Source organism: Mustela lutreola, chromosome 8 (genome assembly GCF_030435805.1).
Source record: "Mustela lutreola isolate mMusLut2 chromosome 8, mMusLut2.pri, whole genome shotgun sequence".
In the NCBI taxonomy this organism is placed as follows: domain Eukaryota; kingdom Metazoa; phylum Chordata; class Mammalia; order Carnivora; family Mustelidae; genus Mustela; species Mustela lutreola.
This window is the reverse complement of record NC_081297.1, coordinates 131,405,623-131,428,434: the sequence shown is the minus strand read 5'-3', so window position 1 is coordinate 131,428,434 and position 22,812 is coordinate 131,405,623. Positions and strand designations below refer to the sequence as shown.

Below are 22,812 nucleotides of genomic sequence, written 5' to 3'. Positions count from 1 at the left end.
CCTGAATTCCCCCACCAGTGCCATTCTCAGATGTAAGAGGTACCCTGTCCAGACTCTGGATTTTAGAGGACTCATAAATCAGCCTCCCCAGATATATTTCTTCCCATGGGGTAGAGTATTGGCAAAGCCAAGAGACTGTGCCCACCTGGAGCCTTTCCCCAAATCACCAAGGCCACTTCTGGTCTTTGTGGGCCTCTAAGGCCTACCTCCTAAAGACAGTTCTATGCTTACTAGGTAGCCAAGATGTTTGCAGGGGAAATGGATGGCACCTGGACAGGGGGTCTGGGTGTTCACATACATGAGCCTGAGGCCCCTCAGTGTGAGACAGAGCTAGGGATGGGAAGAGAAAAGGAGGGTCGGGGGAAATCCTTCTCCCCACACCCCACCAATGAAACAGATTTCTAAGAATTCTGAGAACTTAGAATTTCAGGTCTTTGTGCAGATGTATTTGTCAAGGTAGTTTAAAAGAAACTGTTGTACTTGTTAAAAATGATGTATTACTTTTAATTATTTAGATATATGGTCTATAAGCTTCATTTGTACTCTTGCCCCAAGCCTTACAATTGTTAGAATCACGACAGCCCTTCCCTTAGATTCAAGAGTGTAAGTTTAAAAGAGATAAATCTATTGTCTTTCATCCCCAAATCCTAGCGAAGATAAATATGAAAGCCTGGGTTTGAGTATGCTAACAGTGTAGGTTAAGAGTGAGCTCACGGAATCTCATTGTTCAGGAGGATTTCCTGCTTCTGCTAGCTCTGTAACTCAGATAATAGGCTAACCCTCTCTGTTCCATTTCTCTATTTCTAAATGGATATAATAATACTACTAGTCTCATGAGTAACCTGATATCGAGTGAGTGGTGAATGTTAGCTGTGGTATTTTAGAAAGAGCATGGATTTAAAATCAGGCAGATTTGGGTTCTAACCCCAAAGTCTGCTTGTTACTGTGTAGCCTTGGGTAAAGTACTTAACTTCTCTGAGCCTGGGTTCTATCTTTTATAAAGTAAGGATAATGAAATTATGTTGCAGGGTTATTGCAAAGGTCAGATAAGACAATGAATGGAGAATGGGCGGCACAGAATTCCCCCACTGATCTCCCTTGTTCCTTCTGACCATTGGTCCAGATGACGTAATGCACAGTACGATTATTCAACATGCAATCCATCCACAATGCAGTCCTCATCCCTTTGCTTCCCTTTTTGTTAACCCTTGTTTATTTTATTTTACATATATTTGGCAAAACTTCCCTTTTCCTATGAATGCTTTAAATTGTCTTTCTACCATTTTATGAGTTATATAATATCTTTCTCATCACATTTAATATGCTCAAGTTAAAAATTTAAATTAAAAAATATGTTCACATATATAAATATATATATGACCACAAAATGACACTCTCTACTACAGTATAATACTTGGCATACAATACACTAAAAGTATTTTTGAATAAACTGATGAAAGAAATTGAACATGACACCAACAAATGGAGATATTCCATGCTAATGGACTGGAAGAATTAATATTGTTAAAATGTCTATACTAACCAAAACAATCTACAGACTTGATGCAATTCATATCAAAATACAAACACCATTTTTCATAGAGCTAGAACAAATAATACTCAAATTTGTATGGAACCACAAAAGACCTTGAATATCCAAACCAATCTTGAGAAAGGAGAACGAAATGGACTAAAGACTAAAGACTAAAGACCTAAATGTGACACCTGAGATCATAAAAATCCTAGAAGAGAACACAGGCATTAATACCTTATATATCAGCCTTAGCAACATTTTACTAGATATCCCTCCTTGGGCAAGAGAAACAAGTTCACAAATAAACAATTGGGACTACACCTAAATAAAAAGCTTTTGCACAGCAAAGGAACTATCAACAAAATAAAAAGACAATCTACTGAATGGAAGAAGATACATCCAATAAGGGGTTAGTATCTTAAAATATATACAGAACTGATACAACTTGACACCAAAAAACAAACAAGAAACCCAAACCAAAATCAAACAAACAAACAAACAAACAAATAAAAAAACACCTCCAACTAATCTGATCTTAAAGTGGGCAAAGAGGGTGCCTGGGTGGCTCAGCTGGTTAAGTGTCTGCCTTTGGCTCAGGTTATGATCCTGGGGTCCTGGGATCGAGTCCTGCATTGGGCTCCCTGCTTAGTGGGGAGCCTGCCACTGCCTCTCCCTCTGCCTCTCTCTCTGTCTCTCATTAATAAATTAATAAAATCTTAAAAATAAAATAAAATGGGCAAAGGACCTGAACAGACATTCTTCCTGAGAAGATATACAAATAGTCAAAAGACACATCTGAGAGTACTCAGCATCACCCATCATCAGAGAAATGTAAATCAAAACTACAATGAAATATCATGTTACACCAGCCAGAATGGCTAGAATCAAAATGACAAAAAAAAAAAAAAAAAAAAAAAAAAAAAAAAGCCAAACAAGTGTTGGAGAGGTTTATATGGAGAAAAAGGAACCTTCATGTACTCTTGGTAAAAATGTAGAAAACAGTATGAAGTTTCCTCAAAAAATTAAAAATAGAAATACCATATGATCAAGTAATTCCACTGCTAGATATTTATCCAGAGAAAACAAAGACACTAGTTCAAAAAGATATATGTACCCCTATGTTTATTGCAGCATTATTTACAATAGCCAAGATACAGAAGCAACTCATGTTCATCCATAGATGAGTAGAGTTGCTACACACACACACACACACACACACACACACACACACACAGGAATATTACTCAGCCATAAAAAAGAACGAAACCTCGCCATTTGTGACAACATGGATGGACTTAGAGGGTATTATGTTAAATAAAATAAGTCAGACAAAGCCAAATACCACATGACTCCTCTTATATGTGGAATCTACAAAAAAACCACAACAAACGAATTAACAAAGAAACAATCCAAAAAACAGACCTTTAAGTATAGAGAATGAATTGGTTGTTGCCATAGGGGAAGGGCTGGGGGAATGTATGAAATAATTAAAGGGGACTATGAGGTACAAACTTCCAGTTATAAAATAAATAAGTCACAGAGATGAAAAGTACATGGGGAATATAGTCAACAAGATTGTAATCATGTTATATGGTGACAGATGGTGACTACCCTTACCATAGTGAAAACTGAGTAATGTATAGAATTGTTGAATCAGTATGTTGTACACCTGAAACTAATCTAACACTGTATGCTAATTATACTTCGGTAAAAATGTATTGTTGAATGAATGAGTTAGCAAATGAAAAAAACTATTTACAGATGGATAAATGGCAAAAACAAAAAAACAAAAACAAAAAAACAACCTTCTCAGTGGCTTATTCATAGTTGGTCCTACAGATACTAAAAGAACATAGCTAACTAACTACCGGGTCTCCAGACACCCAAAGTTATATTTTCCCACAAGATTAGGTGCATCTTTTGACTCTTAAACTGAACTCATTAAGTTATGTCCTACTTAAAAGAAGCCACGTCATCTTCAAAAACTTAAATCTCAGGCTGTGCAGCTTGTTTCATTTTTCAACTCAGTATAAAACTTTCCAGGACAGAGATAGGGTTCCCCTGACTTTATGGATCAATAAAAACAACATGCATATTGAGGATCCTAATGCCAAATAAGTGATTGCAATAAAACATGTGTTGTGAGACCTGCTGTAAGTCATAGGGGCACGAAAAGAACATTAATCCTATCTAAATCAATATCAGTATCTCTTTGCCTGAAGGACTCTCTAAAGATTTCAGATTGATGAAAACACCAGAAAAATTCCAAACAGGAAAAAAAAAAAAAAAGGCACATACTGGAAGAATCTGTAGTTTCAGCCTAGCATGTTAATAGGAGTTAGAAAACAAATGTACATATATTACTAATAAATGTGAAATGGCAGTGTATCCTGCATTTAGTCAGTTTGGGCAGCTATAAAATATTACCATAGACTGGGAGGTGTCTTCTCAACAACTGAAATTTATTTCCAGGAGATTGGAAATCTGAGATCATGGTGTGGTCAAGATCTGGTGAGGGTCCTCTCTGCTGGTTGCAGACTCCTGGTTGTATTCTCCTATGGTTGACAGACAGTAAGCTAGCTCTCTGGTCTCTTCTTTAAGGCACTAATCCCTTTCATGAGCGCTCCAGCATCATGGCCTAATCACCTCCTAAAGGACTCACCTCCTAATACTATCAAAGTAGGGCTTAGATATAACATATGAATTGGAAGGGACATAAATTTCAGTCCATAACATATCTACAATATTAAAAAAAAACATTTAGATTGAAAGGAATGCTACTCCAGTTCACGTCAGATATTTAACTTTGCAAAAATTAGTCTTTGTCCTTTATTCACTATATAACTTGCCCTTTATGTACTAACTGCAACTTTTCAGAGATTATCCTAAGAATTTTCATTGTACTCGTGGTTCATCATCATTCCCAAACATATCTACTAACTATTGAGTGTTTTCTAAGGGCCAGGTACTGGACTAAATATTTTGCACAAGTCATTTCATTTAATGTCCCTAAATCCTATTGCCACAATGCTTTCTTCCTTCTTTATTTTCCTTCTGCCCAAATTTACCTGTCTTCTGTTCTGGACCCTTGGGGTTATGCAGATTGGTCAGTTTATATAGTTGTGCTAGACAAAACAATGTCAACATCCTAATCCCTAGAACCTATGACTATTTTAAGCTCTATGGCAAAAAAAGAATTATTTCAGATAGAAGTATGTTACTTCTCAACTGAATTCAAAGTAAGGAGATTATCCTGGACCATTCAGGCAGGTCCCAGGTATTCACAGGTGTCCTTAAAAATGGAAGAGGAAGGAAGAAGAGTCAGAGAAGGAGGTGAGATGACAGAAGCCGGGTCAGAGTGAAATGATGTGATGTGAGAAGAACTCAACCACCGTCACTGGCTTTGCAGTTGAAGGGAGGGGCCCAGAGCCAAGAATGCAGAAGCTTCCAGAAGCTGGAGAGGACTAAGAAATGGGTTTTCCCCTGGAGCCTTTAAAATAGAAGGCAGGTTGCCACACCTTGATTTTAGCCTGGTGAAACCCACGGCAGACTTCTAACCTAGTATATTTGTGTTGTGTTAAGCCACGAAATTTGTGGTGGTTTTTTATAGCAGCCATAGAGAATCAATATATAGGCTAAGACTGGAGCCAGAGTGCCTTACCTTAGAATCCAAGTCCCACTACTTACCATGTTTCCTTGGGCAAGGTATTCACTCTCTCTGTGTCTCCTCCTCTATAAATATAGGGATAATGATTATACCTTATTCACAGACCTACTATTCAACAGAATCCCTACTGTTGTATTGAATTACTTTCTCTGAAATTGTCTGAGTTTTGAGGGGGCCTTCTGGAACTACAATGCTCCAATGAATGACTGACCCTAATGCTGAAAGCTTTGGGACCCATAGATGGCTAGAGCAGGAGAGCTTTCTGTGAGATAGGGCTCTTAGGCTCCCATACAATTATGGCTGATAAACAATGTGTAAATCCAGTTTGGGTGATACCATGTAAAATGGCCAAATGGTATTGCACAATGATTTATAAAAATGTGTACCCACAGGTTTGCTTTTGTTTCTCAAATACAAATATACATTGAAGTGGAACATGAGCTTATTTGCTTTTTAATCAATTTGCAGCTATAATTCTTGCAGAATGTAGTTCAGGCAAAAACAATTTGCATGAGGTTAGTTTAGAATATACTGCAGTATTTTGCTGATATCTAAACTCCTCCAAAATGTTAGAGCCTCAAGCAATTAATTCTCCAGAACCATGCTGAGGGACCTACAAAAAACAGCCCGTGGAAAAGCCCTACAAGATGTTTGCTCTAAGTAGGTTGCTAAGGAAATTGTTGACTGCTTTATTCACAACTCTCCCTCCTTTCTCTATACAAGAATTTTATTTCTTGAAAAATGGTTGGAAAATGCTAAGAAAAGTCCTGCTTCACTAAGCGGTTGGTTTTCTTCCTCTCGGGCAATCAGAAATATGTGCTTAACTGTGTTTCTCCCTCTGCTCTACCTACTATGCTTAAAGCCCAATTTGCTGGGTCATTTATCAACCCTTACAGATAGGCCACTGAAGGTTGCAAATCTAAGCCCTTTTTTTCCCCCGTGAAGAAATGATATTCCCCTTAGTTCAGAATATTTACTTATATTTTACCATTTTATTTGTCTGTTTCTCCCACCTCAAATGCTTTAACTAATTCCAAAGGTAATCAGGTATATTTATGTGCACCTGTTCATGCTAGTGTAATGCAGCTGAAAAGTAAACTGTTCTTTGGCTCTGCCCATGTGGCACACACCTGAGGTGTCAGCACTGTGGAGAATACACACTTCTGTTGGCTAATTTGCCATTGATTAGAGTGACTATGAGCAAGCCACTCAGTCTCTTTGACCTTCATCATACACCTGTACCCTCAGAGTTGTAATGTGTCTATTTCACAACTCTGGAATACAATAACAGAAAAATGGTGGCTACTACCACTTTTTATCATTACAATTTTTGTGACCACTACTTGAAGACAGCTGCTAGGTAGTGAACTGACTGATTACTGCTGTCCATGGTTCATTGCCATTGCTGGTTTATTCAGAAGGAAATCAAGGAGAGTTTCCAAAGAACCTCCCACTAACAACTGTTCAGCAACTTTCTTCTGTCCTTATCAGCCCTCACGGATCCGAGCACCAAGATTTCCGTGGTCAGTTCTTTCTTGGGCACAAAGAGCTGTGTTGTTTTGTTATTCCCTAGACCATGGTCTGGAAGGGGAGAAAAAAGCATGTAAGCCAATTCCACATCAAGTTGTCTTCTGATATACACACTTGACATTCCCCGCATGCACATGACATATGCATTAAAATGTATGATGTAGGAGTTAAGTGTCTTGGGGTCAGGCATTAGCCCTGAGAATGGAATTTAATGCCATAAAACTGGATAGGGAAGATAGTCTATTAGTAAAAATGAGACCAAAAATAAGTCAACAAGTCAAGGGTAAATTAAAGTAGAACATGGAGATCACAACTGACTAATTGACTATGGTTTTCAACTTTTCATATGGATGTTCCAGGTTTAAAATGAGAGAACCAGACTCTGGAGTCCTGGCTCTGTCTTCCCACAGTGGCAACAGTGCCAACTCTGCTGTGCTCTTTCCTGTTCTGTTAAGTCTTATGATCATAATCATACCCTGGGTGTCACTTGCTGCCAGGCAGGAACTTCTGGCCCTCAGTAGCTCACAGTCTAGTGGGTGGAGAAAGGCATATAAGCAAAAGTCATCTTAAGAGGTCTTTGTATAATGTCTACTTCATACATTCACAGGACACTAGCTAAAATGTTTTGTGCATAAATAAGCTTTGCAAGGAAATGGGTTGATATTGAGTTATATGTGATATCCATTGTTACTACAAACTTTTAAAAAGTAGAAATGTGAAAATACATATACATATATAAATAAATACATCATCTCTCACTGGGATGTCTGCAGTTGCCTCCTAACTAGTTCCCGTTTCTACTTTTGCTTCCTACAGTCTGTTCTTCAAAGAGTTGCAATGATATTTTCAATAGTTAAATTAGACCATAGCTAGCTTCTCTTTGTAAAAGCCAAGCCTCTTTCCCTTCTAATTCATCCCTATTGCCAGTCTCATCATTTCCTCTCCATCCACAAAGATCTTACTTTCAACCACATGTGCTCATAGATTAGGGCTGTTCCCTTATCTTGAACTCCCCTCTCCATTCCCCTCCTCACCTTCTTTTTTTTTTTTTTTTTTTTTTTTTAATTTTTTATTTTTTATAAACATATATTTTTTATATACATATATTTTTATCCCCAGGTCTGTGAATCACCAGGTTTACACACTTCACAGCACTCACCAAATCACATACCCTCCCCAATGTCCATAATCCCACCCCCTTCTCCCCAACCCCCTCCCCCCGGCAACCCTCAGTTTGTTTTGTGAGATTAAGAGTCACTTATGGTTTGTCTCCCTCCCAATCCCATCTTGTTTCATTTATTCTTCTACCCACTTAAGCCTCCATGTTGCATCACCACTTCCTCATATCAGGGAGATCATATGATAGTTGTCTTTCTCTGCTTGACTTATTTCGCTAAGCATGATACGCTCTAGTTCCATCCATGTTGTTGCAAATGGCAAGATTTCATTTCTTTTGATGGCTGCATAGTATTCCATTGTGTATATATACCACATCTTCTTGATCCATTCATCTGTTGATGGACATCTAGGTTCTTTCCATAGTTTGGCTATTGTGGACATTGCTGCTATAAACATTCGGGTGCATGTGTCCCTTTGGATCACTACATTTGTATCTTTAGGGTAAATACCCAATAGTGCAATTGCTGGGTCATAGGGCAGTTCTATTTTCAACATTTTGAGGAACCTCCATGCTGTTTTCCAGAGTGGCTGCACCAGCTTGCATTCCCACCAACAGTGTAGGAGGGTTCCCCTTTCTCCGCATCCTCGCCAGCATCTGTCATTTCCTGACTTGTTGATTTTAGCCATTCTGACTGGTGTGAGGTGATATCTCATTGTGGTTTTGATTTGTATTTCCCTGATGCCGAGTGATATGGAGCACTTTTTCATGTGTCTGTTCGCCATCTGGATGTCTTCTTTGCAGAAATGTCTGTTCATGTCTTCTGCCCATTTCTTGATTGGATTATTTGTTCTTTGGGTGTTGAGTTTGCTAAGTTCTTTATAGATTCTGGACACTAGTCCTTTATCTGATATGTCGTTCGCAAATATCTTCTCCCATTCTGTCAGTTGTCTTTTGATTTTGTTAACTGTTTCCTTTGCTGTGCAAAAGCTTTTGATCTTGATGAAATCCCAGTAGTTCATTTTTTCCCTTGCTTCCCTTGCCTTTGGCGTTGTTCCTAGGAAGATGTTGCTGCGGCAGAGGTCGAAGAGGTTGCTGCCCGTGTTCTCCTCAAGGATTTTGATGGATTCCTTTCGTACATTGAGGTCCTTCATCCATTTTGAGTCTATTTTTGTGTGTGGTGTAAGGAAATGGTCCAATTTCATTTTTCTGCATGTGGCTGTCCAATTTTCCCAGCACCATTTATTGAAAAGGCTGTCTTTTTTCCATTGGACATTCTTTCCTGCTTTGTCGAAGATTAGTTGACCATAGAGTTGAGGGTCTATTTCTGGGCTCTCTATTCTGTTCCATTGATCTATGTGTCTGTTTTTGTGCCAGTACCATGCTGTCTTGACGATGACAGCTTTGTAATAGAGCTTGAAGTCCGGAATTGTGATGCCACCAACGTTGGCTTTCTTTTTCAATATCCCTTTGGCTATTCGAGGTCTTTTCTGGTTCCATATAAATTTTAGAATTATTTGTTCCATTTCTTTGAAAAAGATGGATGGTACTTTGATAGGAATTGCATTAAATGTGTAGATTGCTTTAGGTAGCATAGACATTTTCACAATATTTATTCTTCCAATCCAGGAGCATGGAACATTTTTCCATTTCTTTGTGTCTTCCTCAATTTCTTTCATGAGTACTTTATAGTTTTCTGAGTATAGATTCTGTGTCTCTTTGGTTAGGTTTATTCCTAGGTATCTTATGGTTTTGGATGCAATTGTAAATGGGATTGACTCCTTAATATCTCTTTCTTCTGTCTTGCTGTTGGTGTAGAGAAATGCAACTGATTTCTGTGCATTGATTTTATATCCTGACACTTTACTGAATTCCTGTATAAGTTCTAGCAGTTTTGGAGTGGAGTCTTTTGGGTTTTCCACATATAGTATCATATCATCTGCGAAGAGTGATAATTTGACTTCTTCTTTGCCGATTTGGATGCCTTTAATTTCCTTTTGTTGTCTGATTGCTGAGGCTAGGACCTCTAGTACGATGTTGAATAGCAGTGGTGATAATGGACATCCCTGCCGTGTTCCTGACCTTAGCGGAAAAGCTTTCAGTTTTTCTCCATTGAGAATGATATTTGCGGTGGGTTTTTCATAGATGGCTTTGATGATATTGAGGTATGTGCCCTCTATCCCTACACTTTGAAGAGTTTTGATCAGGAAGGGATGTTGTACTTTGTCAAATGCTTTTTCAGCATCTATTGAGAGTATCATATGGTTCTTGTTCTTACTTTTATTGATGTGTTGTATCACATTGACTGATTTGCGGATGTTGAACCAACCTTGCAGCCCTGGAATAAATCCCACTTGGTCGTGGTGAATAATCTTTTTAATGTACTGTTGAATCCGATTGGCTAGTATTTTGTTGAGTATTTTCGCATCTGTGTTCATCAAGGATATCGGTCTATAGCTCTCTTTTTTGGTGGGATCCTTGTCTGGTTTTGGGATCAAGGTGATGCTGGCCTCATAAAATGAGTTTGGAAGTTTTCCTTCCATTTCTATTTTTTGGAACAGTTTCAGGAGAATAGGAATTAGTTCTTCTTTAAATGTTTGGTAGAATTCCCCCGGGAAGCCGTCTGGCCCTGGGCTTTTGTTTGTTTGGAGATTTTTAATGACTGTTTCAATCTCCTTACTGGTTATGGGTCTGTTCAGGCTTTCTATTTCTTCATGGTTCAGTTGTGGTAGTTTATATGTTTCTAGGAATGCATCCATTTCTTCCAGATTGTCAAATTTGTTGGAGTAGAGTTGCTCATAGTATGTTCTTATAATAGTTTGTATTTCCTTGGTGTTAGTTGTGATCTCTCCTCTTTCATTCATGATTTTATTTATTTGGGTCCTTTCTCTTTTCTTTTTGATAAGTCGGGCCAGGGGTTTATCAATTTTATTAATTCTTTCAAAGAACCAGCTCCTAGTTTCGTTGATTTGTTCTATTGTTTTTTTGGTTTCTATTTCATTGATTTCTGCTCTGATCTTTATGATTTCTCTTCTCCTGCTGGGCTTAGGGTTTCTTTCTTGTTCTTTCTCCACCTCCTTTAGGTGTAGGGTTAGGTTGTGTACCTGAGACCTTTCTTGTTTCTTGAGAAAGGCTTGTACCGCTATATATTTTCCTCTCAGGACTGCCTTTGTTGTGTCCCACAGATTTTGAACCGTTGTATTTTCATTATCATTTGTTTCCATGATTTTTTTCAATTCTTCTTTAATTTCCCGGTTGACCCATTCATTCTTTAGAAGGATACTGTTTAGTCTCCATGTATTTGGGTTCTTTCCAAACTTCCTTTTGTGGTTGAGTTCTAGCTTTAGAGCATTGTGGTCTGAAAATATGCAGGGAATGATCCCAATCTTTTGATACCGGTTGAGTCCTGATTTAGGACCGAGGATGTGATCTATTCTGGAGAATGTTCCATGTGCACCAGAGAAGAATGTGTATTCTGTTGCTTTGGGATGAAATATTCTGAATATATCTGTGATGTCCATCTGGTCCAGTGTGTCATTTAAGGCCTTTATTTCCTTGCTGATCTTTTGCTTGGATGACCTGTCCATTTCAGTGAGGGGAATGTTAAAGTCCCCTACTATTATTGTATTGTTGTTTATGTGTTTCTTTGATTTTGTTATTAATTGGTTTATATAGTTGGCTGCTCCCACGTTGGGGGCATAGATATTTAAAATTGTTAAATCTTCTTGTTGGACAGACCCTTTGAGTATGATATAGTGTCCTTCCTCATCTCTTATTACAGTCTTTGGCTTAAAATCTAATTGATCTGATATAAGGATTGCCACTCCTGCTTTCTTCTGATGTCCATTAGCATGGTAAATTCTTTTCCACCCCCTCACTTTAAATCTGGAGGTGTCTTCGGGCTTAAAATGTGTTTCTTGGAGGCAACATATAGATGGGTTTTGTTTTTTTATCCATTCTGATACCCTGTGTCTTTTGACAGGGGCATTTAGCCCATTCACATTCAGGGTAACTATTGAGAGATATGAATTTAGTGCCATTGTATTGCCTGTAAGGTGACTGTTACTGTATATGGTCTCTGTTCCTTTCTGATCTACCACTTGTAGGCTCTCTCTTTGCTTAGAGGACCCCTTTCAATATTTCCTGTAGAGCTGGTTTGGTATTTGCAAATTCTTTCAGTTGTTGTTTGTCCTGGAAGCTTTTAATCTCTCCTTCTATTTTCAATGATAGCCTAGCTGGATATAGTATTCTTGGCTGCATGTTTTTCTCGTTTAGTGCTCTGAAAATATCATGCCAGCTCTTTCTGGCCTGCCAGGTCTCTGTGGATAAGTCAGCTGCCAATCTAATATTTTTACCATTGTATGTTACAGACTTCTTTTCCCGGGCTGCTTTCAGGATTTTCTCTTTGTCATTGAGACTTGTAAATTTTACTATTATGTGACGGGGTGTGGGCCTATTCTTATTTATTTTGAGGGGCATTCTCTGAACCTCCTGAATTTTGATGCTTGTTCCCTTTGCCATATTGGGGAAATTCTCCCCAATAATTCTCTCCAGTATACCTTCTGCTCCCCTCTCACTTTCTTCTTCTTCTGGAATCCCAATTATTCTAATGTTGTTTCGTCTTATGGTGTCACTTATTTCTCGAATTCTCCCCTCGTGGTCCAGTAGCTGTTTGTCCCTCTTTTGATCAGCTTCTTTATTCTCTGTCATTTGGTCTTCTATATCACTAATTCTTTCTTCTGCCTCATTTATCCTAGCAGTGAGAGCCTCCATTTTTGATTGCACCTCATTAATAGATTTTTTGATTTCAACTTGGTTAGATTTTAGTTCTTTTATTTCTCCAGAAAGGGCTTTTATATCTCTCGAGAGGGTTTCTCTAATATCTTCCATGCCTTTTTCGAGCCCGGCTAGAACCTTGAGAATTGTCATTCTGAACTCTAGATCTGACATATTACCGATGTCTGTATTGATTAGGTCCCTAGCCTTCGGTACTGCCTCTTGTTCTTTTTTTTGTGGTGAATTTTTACGTCTTGTCATTTTGTCCAGAGAAGAGTAAATGAAGGGGCAAGTAAAATACTAAAAGGGTGGCAACAACCCCAGGAAAATATGCTTTAGCCAAATTAGAAGAGATCCAAAATCGTGAGTGGGGAGAAAGGGGATAAAAAGAGGTTCAAAAAGGAAGAAAGAAAAAAGAAAAAAGAAAAAAAAAAAAAAAAAAAAAAAAAAAAAAAAAAGAAAAGAATTTTTTTTAAAAAAAGAAAACACCTAAGAAAAATGTAAAAAAAATATATATATATTAGATAAACTAGTAAAAAATCGTTAAAAAATAAAAAGGTAACAGTTAAAAAAAAAAAAATTTTACCCGAAGGCTAGAAAAAAAAAAAAAATGAAAAAGAAAAAATTAAATTAACTGCAAGACTAAAAAAAATCACAGGAAAAAAGCCATGAGTTCCGTGCTTGGCTTTCTCCTCCTCTGGAATTCTGCTGCTCTCCTTGGTATTGAAACCGCACTCCTTGGTAGGTGAACTTGGTCTCGGCTGGATTTCTTGTTGATCTTCTGGGGGAGGGGCCTGTTGTAGTGATTCTCAAGTGTCTTTGCCCCAGGCGGAATTAAACCGCCCTTACCCGGGGCCGGGGTGAGTAATCCGCTCGGGTTTGCTTTCAGGAGCTTTTGTTCCCTGAGCGCTTTCCGTAGAGTTCCAGAGGACAGGAATACAAATGGCGGCCTCCTGGTCTCCGGCCCGGAGGAGCCGAGAGCCCAGGGCCCCACTCCTCAGTGCGCCCTCAGAGAACAGCGCCCAGTTACTCCCGTCTGCCTGACCTCCGGCCGCGCTCCGAGCTCACCGAGCCTGCGACCGGTTCAAGGTAACACGGAGCTGCGAGCTTACTGTCGGCTCTGTCTCTGTAGCCGGCTTTCCCGTTCCAATACCCGCAAGCTCTGCGACACTCAGACACCCCCGATCCTTCTGTGACCCTGCGGGACCTGAGGCCACGCTGACCCCGCATGGGCTTCGCCCCGGTTTAGCCTCTGGAGCGATGTCCCTCAGCGGAACAGACTTTTAAAAGTCCTGATTTTGTGCGCGGTTGCTCCGCCGCTTGCCGGGAGCCGGCCCCTCCCCCCGGGGTCTATCTTCCCGTCGCTTTGGATTCACTTCTCCGCCAGTCCTACCTTTCAGAAAGTGGTTGTTTTTCTGTTTCCAGAATTGCTGTTCTTCTTCTCTTCGATCTGCCGATGGATTTTCAGGTGTTTGCAATCTTTAGATAAGCTATCTAGCTGATCTCCGGCTAGCTGAAGCAGTCTCAGCTTGCTACTTCTCCGCCATCTTGACTCCTCCCTCCCCCTCCTCACCTTCTTTAAATTTTTTTTCTAATCACACCTTCTTTCTGAGGTCCACAGAAGAATATAAACACCATCTTTGGAAATTTAACCTGCACACACATCCCATGCCAGGGTTCTTCATTTTTAACCCCTACTCCTCTTTTTCTCTTTGTCCATAATATTTAACCCATTCTAACATGTACTATGATTGATTTTTCTTTTTAAACATTTCCCTCAACACTACGAATATCCAGGGCTGGAGACCTCTTTGTTATGGGAACTGCCTGTGCACTCCATCCCCTAGATACCAGTAGCACTCTCGGCTTCTATTTGTGACCACCAAAAATATTTTCAGACCTTGCCAAATCACTCACCTATTGAGAACCACTGGTTTATAATTTTTTGCCACTTAGCCCCAGCTATATGGTAAGCTCTAGGAGAACAATGATGTTGGCCTGTTTGTTCACGGCTGATTCCCAAGCACTCAGAACAACAACAATCATGGGGCATGTGCATGAATGAGTACCTATTTAATCACAGGCACCTACAACAAACACAAATTTCAGAATCTTCTATTAGGAAATGGTCAATGGTTAATTTCACCTCATTTTTATAGGTTTTCATAAAAATAAACTAATGGTAATAACAGGAATAAAACTACAGGGAGAAACATTTTCATGCTTATATCTAACACAAACATTTCCTGAAGGGCAATTCAGAATTGATCTAGTTCTTGAAAAAATATATCACATATCTATTATAAAAACTGGCACGCATCTTATCTACATTTCCTCTCCTCGGTCTACCAGCATAAACCTTTATTTTGAGTATCAGCCTTAAAAAGTAACTGCCTCAGGATATTACTGCAAATGCCATTTTAAGAATGAAGGGTGATGATATTTAAGCAGGCCAACATTCACAGGCAAGGAGGTGACAAGGAAAAAACTTAAATCTTAAACAGAGTTCTGTCATAATTATCAGATTCAACTAGAGTTTAATGGATGTCAAAAAGTGAGTGGTCTTGCCCGAAAGGTATCATGTATTAAAAGCCAGTAAAGCAATGGTTTTCAAGTGGTGAGAGTGCTGCAATTTTGAGCCCATCCTCCCCACACTCTAGGAAAATTTGGCAATGTCTGTAACATTTTTAATTTTCACAACCAAGGGGGGAGGGAACTGCTGCTGGCATCAAATGGATAGAGAACAATGATCTACTAACCACCCTATAACACACAAGACAGCTTTCTACAACAGAATTATTCAGATCAAAATGTCAATAGCACAAAAGTTGAAAAATCCCACAGTAGAGTGTAATGCTTAAGAATGTGGAATCTGAGGGCACCTGGGTGGCTCAGTGGGTTAACGCCTCTGCCTTCAGCTTGGGTCATGATCCCAGGGTCCTGGGATCAAGCCCCACATTGGGCTCTCTGCTCTGTGGGGAGCCTGCTTCCTCCTCTCTCTCTGCCTGCCTCTTTGCCTACTTGTGATCTCTGTCAAATAAATAAATAAAATACTTTAAAAAATAAAAAAGAATGTGGAATCTGGAGCCTCCCTGTCTGAATTTGAATTCCTGCTCCATCACTGAGACAGACTGCTGAGTTGTTCAAAAAACCTGCTAACTTTTCCCTCTTGGGCAAAGAGATAGACTAGTTATGTTAGCATCCCTTGAGTGGGGACAAATACATGACTGAATTCTGGTCCATGAAATGTGGGTTTAAGTGTTGTTCACCACTTCTTAGCCTGGCCCATTAAAAACTTCCCACAAAATTTCTCATTCCTCTTTTCATGTCAATCCTAGCAAGGGACCTAAGGGTTGGCAGTTACAACAGAAGCAGCCTGAGTACTTGAATGACTCTGTGGAGCAGAGACATTGTACTTCCTTCTTCATGGTAACCCACACTAAACAATGATGTGAACAACAAATGAACTTCTATAGTGTTAAAGCACTGATATTTGGGGGTTGTTTCAGTAGGTGGACTAACCTAGCTACGTGAACTAACTTTTTGTGCTTTACTTTCCTCATCTGCAAATGGTGACAATAATTTTCCCTCTGCCATAGGGTTGTTTTAAGTATTAAGGTTCTGACATCTAGGAGAGTTTTTCTATCTGCTTACAGATAGTACCATATAAAATGACCAATGGCATCATATGTGGACTTGCAGACATGTGTACTCACTGGTTTCCCTCTACTGCTTCTCAAACATTAATATATGTTCAAATATAATGCTAGGCTATTTGTTTTTTAATTGATTCTCAACTTAAATTTTTTTGTACAATGTAGTTCAGAGCATAAAGGTTTATAATTATATTTTCCCATATTGTCTTTATTACTCTCATCCTTACTGTATTCATTTAATAGACAAATACTGAACATTTACGGTAAGCTAGGCACTGTGTTGAGTATTAGAGATATAACTGTGAGCAAAAACAGACACGGTATATGCCTCTATGGAGTTTAGTTTACCTGGAGGGCTGAAGGATTTATGATGTAATACCCAAATAATTACAAATTTATAGAATTTCAAATAAAAAATGTTATATAGGAAACATGATTTAAAGAGAATACAGCAAGGAGACCTGGTCTTTGGAAGGAGTAGAGAAGGGCTTCCCTGGGAATAGTTCTAGAGCTGGATTTTAAAGACTGAATAAGGGTAAACTAGAGGAAGGGGGAAGAAGTGGGAAGAGAATTCCAAGAGAGAAAACAGCATGTGCTTATTCTCTGAGGGAGAGTGCATCCAAAGATCTGAGAGAGGCTGTATATGTCTGGACCATAAGAAGAGAGGGTAGAAGACAGTGAAGGCAGATAAGGCTGGAGAGGAGTGGCCAGATGGTCAGGCCACCTAAGACCTTATTTTCACTTCAATAATTTTGATATTTATTTTAAAGTTTTTTTTTTTTTAAAGATTTTACTTATTTATTTGACAAATAAGAGAGAGAGGGAAACACAAGCAGCAGGGGGAGAGGGAGAAGCAGGCTCCCTGCTGAGCAGGGAACCCGATGTGGGGCTCGATCCCAGGCCCCTGGGATCATGACCTGAGCCAAAGGCAGATGCTTAATGACTGGGCCATGCAGGCACCCTAATTCTAAGGTTTTTAAACAAGATCAAGTGACATGATTAGAAATGCATTTCGAAAACATCATTCTTTAGCACATGGGAGAATGGATTGGAGACAGGCAAGGATTGAAACAGTACTTCTAGGTTTCAGAAATGAGATAATGATGGTGGACATTGAGAGAAGTTGTTAGATTACAGAGACACTTAGCTTGGAAAATCATCAGACTTTGGAGATGCAGTGAATGCAGAAAGTGGAGGTGAAGGAGAGGTCTAGAATACCTTCCTAACTCTGGTTTCAACAACTGCACAAATATAAGTGCCATTAACTAGACCAGGAACAATGGAAGTGGACCACACTGGAGGAGAGAATGGGTTGAATTTGGCCTGAGAGGAGTGTGCAGTGAGCGAACTTCACACCATCTCTATTCGTTCTTCACATGATTGTTCTATTTCATCTATTAATTTCTCATTTGACAAATCATTATTAAGCACCAACTATGAGATTAAAAAATGATGATGTAGACATAGACTTTCAATAACTTTACTGCCTATACGGTTCTATATTGAGAGCTATGATAGAAAAAAATAAATTTTATCAAGATACAGAAGAATGCACCTCACCCAGAATTTACTTTTAAACCTAGAAATAATATAACCAATTTCCCTGGTTCTATACTTGTCCACCTCCAACCCATTCTCCCAAGTGCATACAGAATGATGTTTTTGAAATGCACATATAAGGTTGGAAATCTTGGGATGTTTTCTGAAGGAAATGCCTCTGATGAAACCTGAAAGAAAGAAGTCTAAGGGAAAGAGTGCTCCAGACAAAGGGAAGACTCTGTACAACAGGAGTCAAAAGGGCGCTGTGAGTTAAGGTTAAAGCAGTTCATTGTGGATGAAGCACTCAACAGAGAATGGAAGTAGAAGCTAGTCAGCCAGCTTTAGACTCTGGGCTTTATCCTGAGCACAAAGAATTTTTTAAGACTTCTTTTCCACTTTGGTCAGTATTTATTGAACTCCTAATTTTTCTTTTTCCTCTACATTCATGTACACACACACACGCACACACATCTATTAGTCACTTTTATTCCTAGACAAACACAATATCAAACATTCTGCAAAACCAAGAAGTCACATGGGATTTTGGATTGCATTTAGAAAACTAGCTAAACATATTATAAACCCTAGAGCTCATTAACCAGCTACTTCTGATTACTTTAAACCCATTAGTGTCACCTTAGGGAAACATCTATCTTTAGGGATTTTTTTTTTTTTTTCTGATTACACCAATCACTTCCAAATGGAGAGCCAGCACTCCTCAAGTCTTACTTCTACACATATTCATGCGGCATGACAATTCTCAAAGCGAAAAAAATTCCCACTGCCCATGATGTTCAAGACCCTTGTTTAATTCTTCACCACCCAACTGTATAATGGCCGGAGGCCAGATTCTTAGGTTTCCTTCCTTCCAGCTATCCCTTTGCTTTATCCTTCTTGGTTCTCCTGTCTTGAAAGCTCATCTTTCACTGATCACTCTCCTATTTCAAACAATAATGCCAGGTTTTCTCATACCCTATGTCTATACACAGAAAACTACTTGTAGTTCTTCAGATACTCCCTCCTGTTTCATGCCCGTGGTGGCAGTGGTGAAGGGAGTGAGGGTAGAGAGGGGCAGAGGTAGACGGAAACAGAGAATCTCAAGCTGGCTCTATGCCCAGGGTGAAGACCAAGGCAGGACTTGATCTCATGACCTTGAGATCACAACCTGGGTCAAAATCAAGAATGGGACTCCTAATAAATTGAGCCACCCAGGCGCCCCATACCCATATACTTTTACACATAAATTATTCTCTCTTGATATCTGTTCCCCTCACTACCTTCCTGGACAAATGTTATCTTTAAGACCCGTCTCAAGCATTTTTGAGTGTGTTCACTTCTTATTTTTTAGAACCTCTCCCCAAATCTGCAGTATGGAACACTCTTTCTTTTAAGTAACACCCATCATATTGTATACAATTATTTAAAATGGTCTTTCTGTCTTTAGGCTAGGGTAAAGACTGTTTATCATTTATCTTTATATCCTCTGTATCCAGACAGTACCTGGCAAGAAGTAGACATCAAATCAGAGACTGTAAATGAATTAATTATTCAGTGAACCAATGCCCAAACATAACAAAAAAGGGCCTCGTATATTTGTGATGGAGATGGCTGAGTACTTTTGTGATCTCACAGGCTATCATTCCTCATTTATTAAATATTTTAAAATACTTATAAAGATATGAATCTTGGTTCTATTTTCTAGAAATCCTAATGGGTGCCTAGATGCTTCTGACTTGAGAATTCTGCTAAGAAATATGTTCTAAAGCAAGAAAGAACATCAGGAAATGTAACCAGCATGAAGATGAGTAGTAGAAAATCTTCCTCTTCTATTTACATATATCTCTTTGAAGCAAAGCAAAGCCCTATGCACATACCCTATATTTTTTTTATTTTCTAACTACCTACTTATCCATCTGATAAGTAATCCATCTGAAAACTGTGAGATGTTCCTGTACTGTGCTAGGTGTTCTCTTGGGCAGGTGAGAGGCAAAGAGAAAATTCTGCATGTAAACCAGACTCTACTTCAGAAAAATTTAAAACATCCAATCACTTGTCCAGGAAATTTTACGATAAACAACACAGTCTTGATCTTGCAGTTAACGTGAAACATTTCCATTTCTTATTTCCTGCAGAGGATCTAACTAGGATTTTGGGGCCAGGCTATGAGTTTCATGTCTTTTTCAATGACCTTTTTTAATATTCCCATAATGTGGCTGGGTTGGCATCAATCTGACTTTTGGGGATCAAAAGTTTTGCTATTTTAGAGGCTTACAAAGTTGTTTCCCTTGCGTTATACATTATATATTTTGATGCAGAACATCTACTCCTCGATTTTTCTTTTCTCCTTCACCTTCTAGAAGTCCAAAGACATTAACTGATTTTCTGTTGCCAAAACATGCCCCAACCATATATTCCCTGCAACTTGATGACTGCCCTTTGTTGTTGTTGTTGTTTTTTTCCCTCAAAGTTAGCAACCTATTTTTTTCAAAAAATCTGTTACCCTCTTCCTCCCCTTGGGGAAGTCCTTTTTACTCAGGCTGTCTCTATGGCTGGAGTGGGGAGAGCCAGGAATTCTGGAAGTCTGGCTGAGAGAAAGGTTGGGCCAAACTTACTTATTTGTCTTTTGAGAGGCTGTTTTTGCCTAGTTGTTTACAGTTTTTGGCATGCTTTTCTCTCCTACCACTGACCCCACCATCGCAATTTCTTGTCATTGCAGAAGTTTCAGAGTCAATTCTCTATCACTTTTGCAATACCCCAAAGGCTCAATTACTCATCCAACCTTTCCCCCTGCACGTCAAAAGTGAAAAATCACTGTTCAGAGACTGTCTGATGGAAGAGCCAGCAAGTGGGCTACTCAAGAATGTGGTTTTTCCTGGGGGAACCTGGTGAGTTGCTGAAGAAAAGGAAAAAGAGAAGTGAACAGATATTGATTAAAACAAACCAATGACACCTCTTTTCAATAGGGTCAAGGGTAGACCAACTTCCCTGTCTTTTGGTTAGATGATGATGAGCCTGAAGGGACTCTGAGCATGGGGACTGGCAGAGCCACAAAATAGAAGGAGCCTGGGTCTCTAAATCACTGTGGAGAAGGTCATTTACCCAACAAATATATGAACACATGTTCTACTGTGTCAGGCCACTGAGATATGGAGATTGTTCGTTAGAATAGTTAGCTTACCCAAATACAAAAGGGATATGAACACTCACAGGACTTTCAGGGAAGAAGGGCACTAAGCTGTTCCTTCCACATGCCAAGGACTCAAAGGCGTGCAGGAGAAGGTCTACCACAGCTGCATGTCCTTAGTAAGACAAAGGCTTTCACACGAAACACTCACTGGTGGATCCTTTGCTGGCTGAAAGGGGCAGTGTAGCAGTCATTCTCCTCCAGGTCTGGCAGTGTCTCCTTGTCCAGCCTCATGGGCTTCTTAGGTAACCATCTCCGAAACCTGCTTATTTGTTTATCGATCCTGTGGTACACGAAAGGCAAGACCAAAGGGTACAGCATGTCAGCATTGCCCCAAAAAATAAGAAGGAAGCCTCCACAGAGCAATAATTATAACACCAGACACCCCAGACACTCCCATTGTACATGAGTACATGACACCCCATTTCACAGACAGAAAGAAGAGAGTCTCAACTCCAGTGTTTTTTCAGTCTCATCACAGGACCTCAAAATTATTGTCTATGAAATAGTAACTGAGTGTTATATGTTCACCAACATGCCAATAAATGACCAAGCCTGGAAGGCTCTGGAAAGGAACTGGACAGCCCCTTAAGCAAAGCAGCAGAGACTTTAACTGCTTACATTCTGCAGGTTCTAGAAATTCATTCTGTATTTGGAAAATTTCCCCATCTTCTCTTGGTTAGGGAAGTGCTCTAGCTGTAGTTAACTTTCAGCAGGGCAGCTGACAGCACATCCCAATGGGTTGCCTGTGTGCACAGAGCATGATGTCATGATTTGCTTCCTGCCTCTCACACCTTCCCTGAGCTGCCTCTCTTCAGACATCAGGCAGTTCAGCTTTCATTCTTTTAAGCTGACTCCATGGCTCTCAAGGTACAGGGGCACGATGACGCATGTGTCACTCTGGCCAGGGTGCACAAGGATGCAAAGTCACAGAAAACAACAGTGTTGTGAAGGTGGTTTACAAGACAGTTTTCCCCTGGCCCCCTCTTGATTTCCTCTGGCTTCTGCTTATGAAAACATCTGACTTCCAAGTGACCAGATTGTCAGTTATTCACAGAAAACCACCAGAAGGAACAAAATGCACAGCATACTTAAAAACAACTGTGCTATATCAGGTATCTATATCCACTAAAGCAAGTGTCTTCCAAGAGCACATATCAAATAGCATCTCAGTAAGGCAGAATGAACAGGTACCATACTCATTTTACATATCACAGAAGAAATCCATGGTGGTTAGGTATCCAGCTCAAATTACCCAGCCAGTGAATAAAGCCAGGAATGGAATGCAGGTTTGGGGCTCTTGATGTTAGTGATCACCACATCAAAACAGTTGATACTAGAACTACTAGAACTTATGTAGTTCTTAAGAACTACAGAAGAGATGGAGTCTTCTAATGAAGAAAATATCTAAATGCCTTCTAAGTCTATTAATTACACATGGAATTTGGGTGGATTTTTTTCCAATTCAAAAAATATTTACAAGGCAATTTATCATTTTCAATGAAATTTCCAGGTTAAGGAATTGCTTTTTCTATAACCAATCAGCTCCAAGATGAACAATAATAGGAAACTCTTTTACCACTTCTTTTATTCTCTGCAGGGTTCCAGTCTCACTATAACCCCCTTCTGCCCAGTGGTGGCTGGACTTTCTTCAGAACCCCTGAAAGTTCAAAGTGGAAAGATTCTCACAACTTTTCTAGGCCCTTCCTCTCAAAGACAACTCATAGCTACCACATATATACGCACAGAAATCAAGATTCTACTAAAGGTCATGTGCCCAGAAAAGAAGAGCAAATTGGAAGAGCCCAA

General features: G+C 39.4%; 1 protein-coding gene across 6 annotated transcripts in view; it reads right to left on the bottom strand.

Moving 5' to 3' along the window:
* The window catches only part of ANO4 (anoctamin 4), a 469,407-nt gene that overhangs the window by 135,825 nt on the left and 310,770 nt on the right, over positions 1–22,812 (bottom strand). For all 6 annotated transcript variants that reach the window (XM_059186643.1, XM_059186644.1, XM_059186645.1 and 3 more), the window contains one exon: positions 21,155–21,286. In XM_059186643.1, coding sequence (XP_059042626.1) covers positions 21,155–21,286 — 132 coding nt within the window. The remainder of the gene's footprint in view (positions 1–21,154; positions 21,287–22,812) is intronic.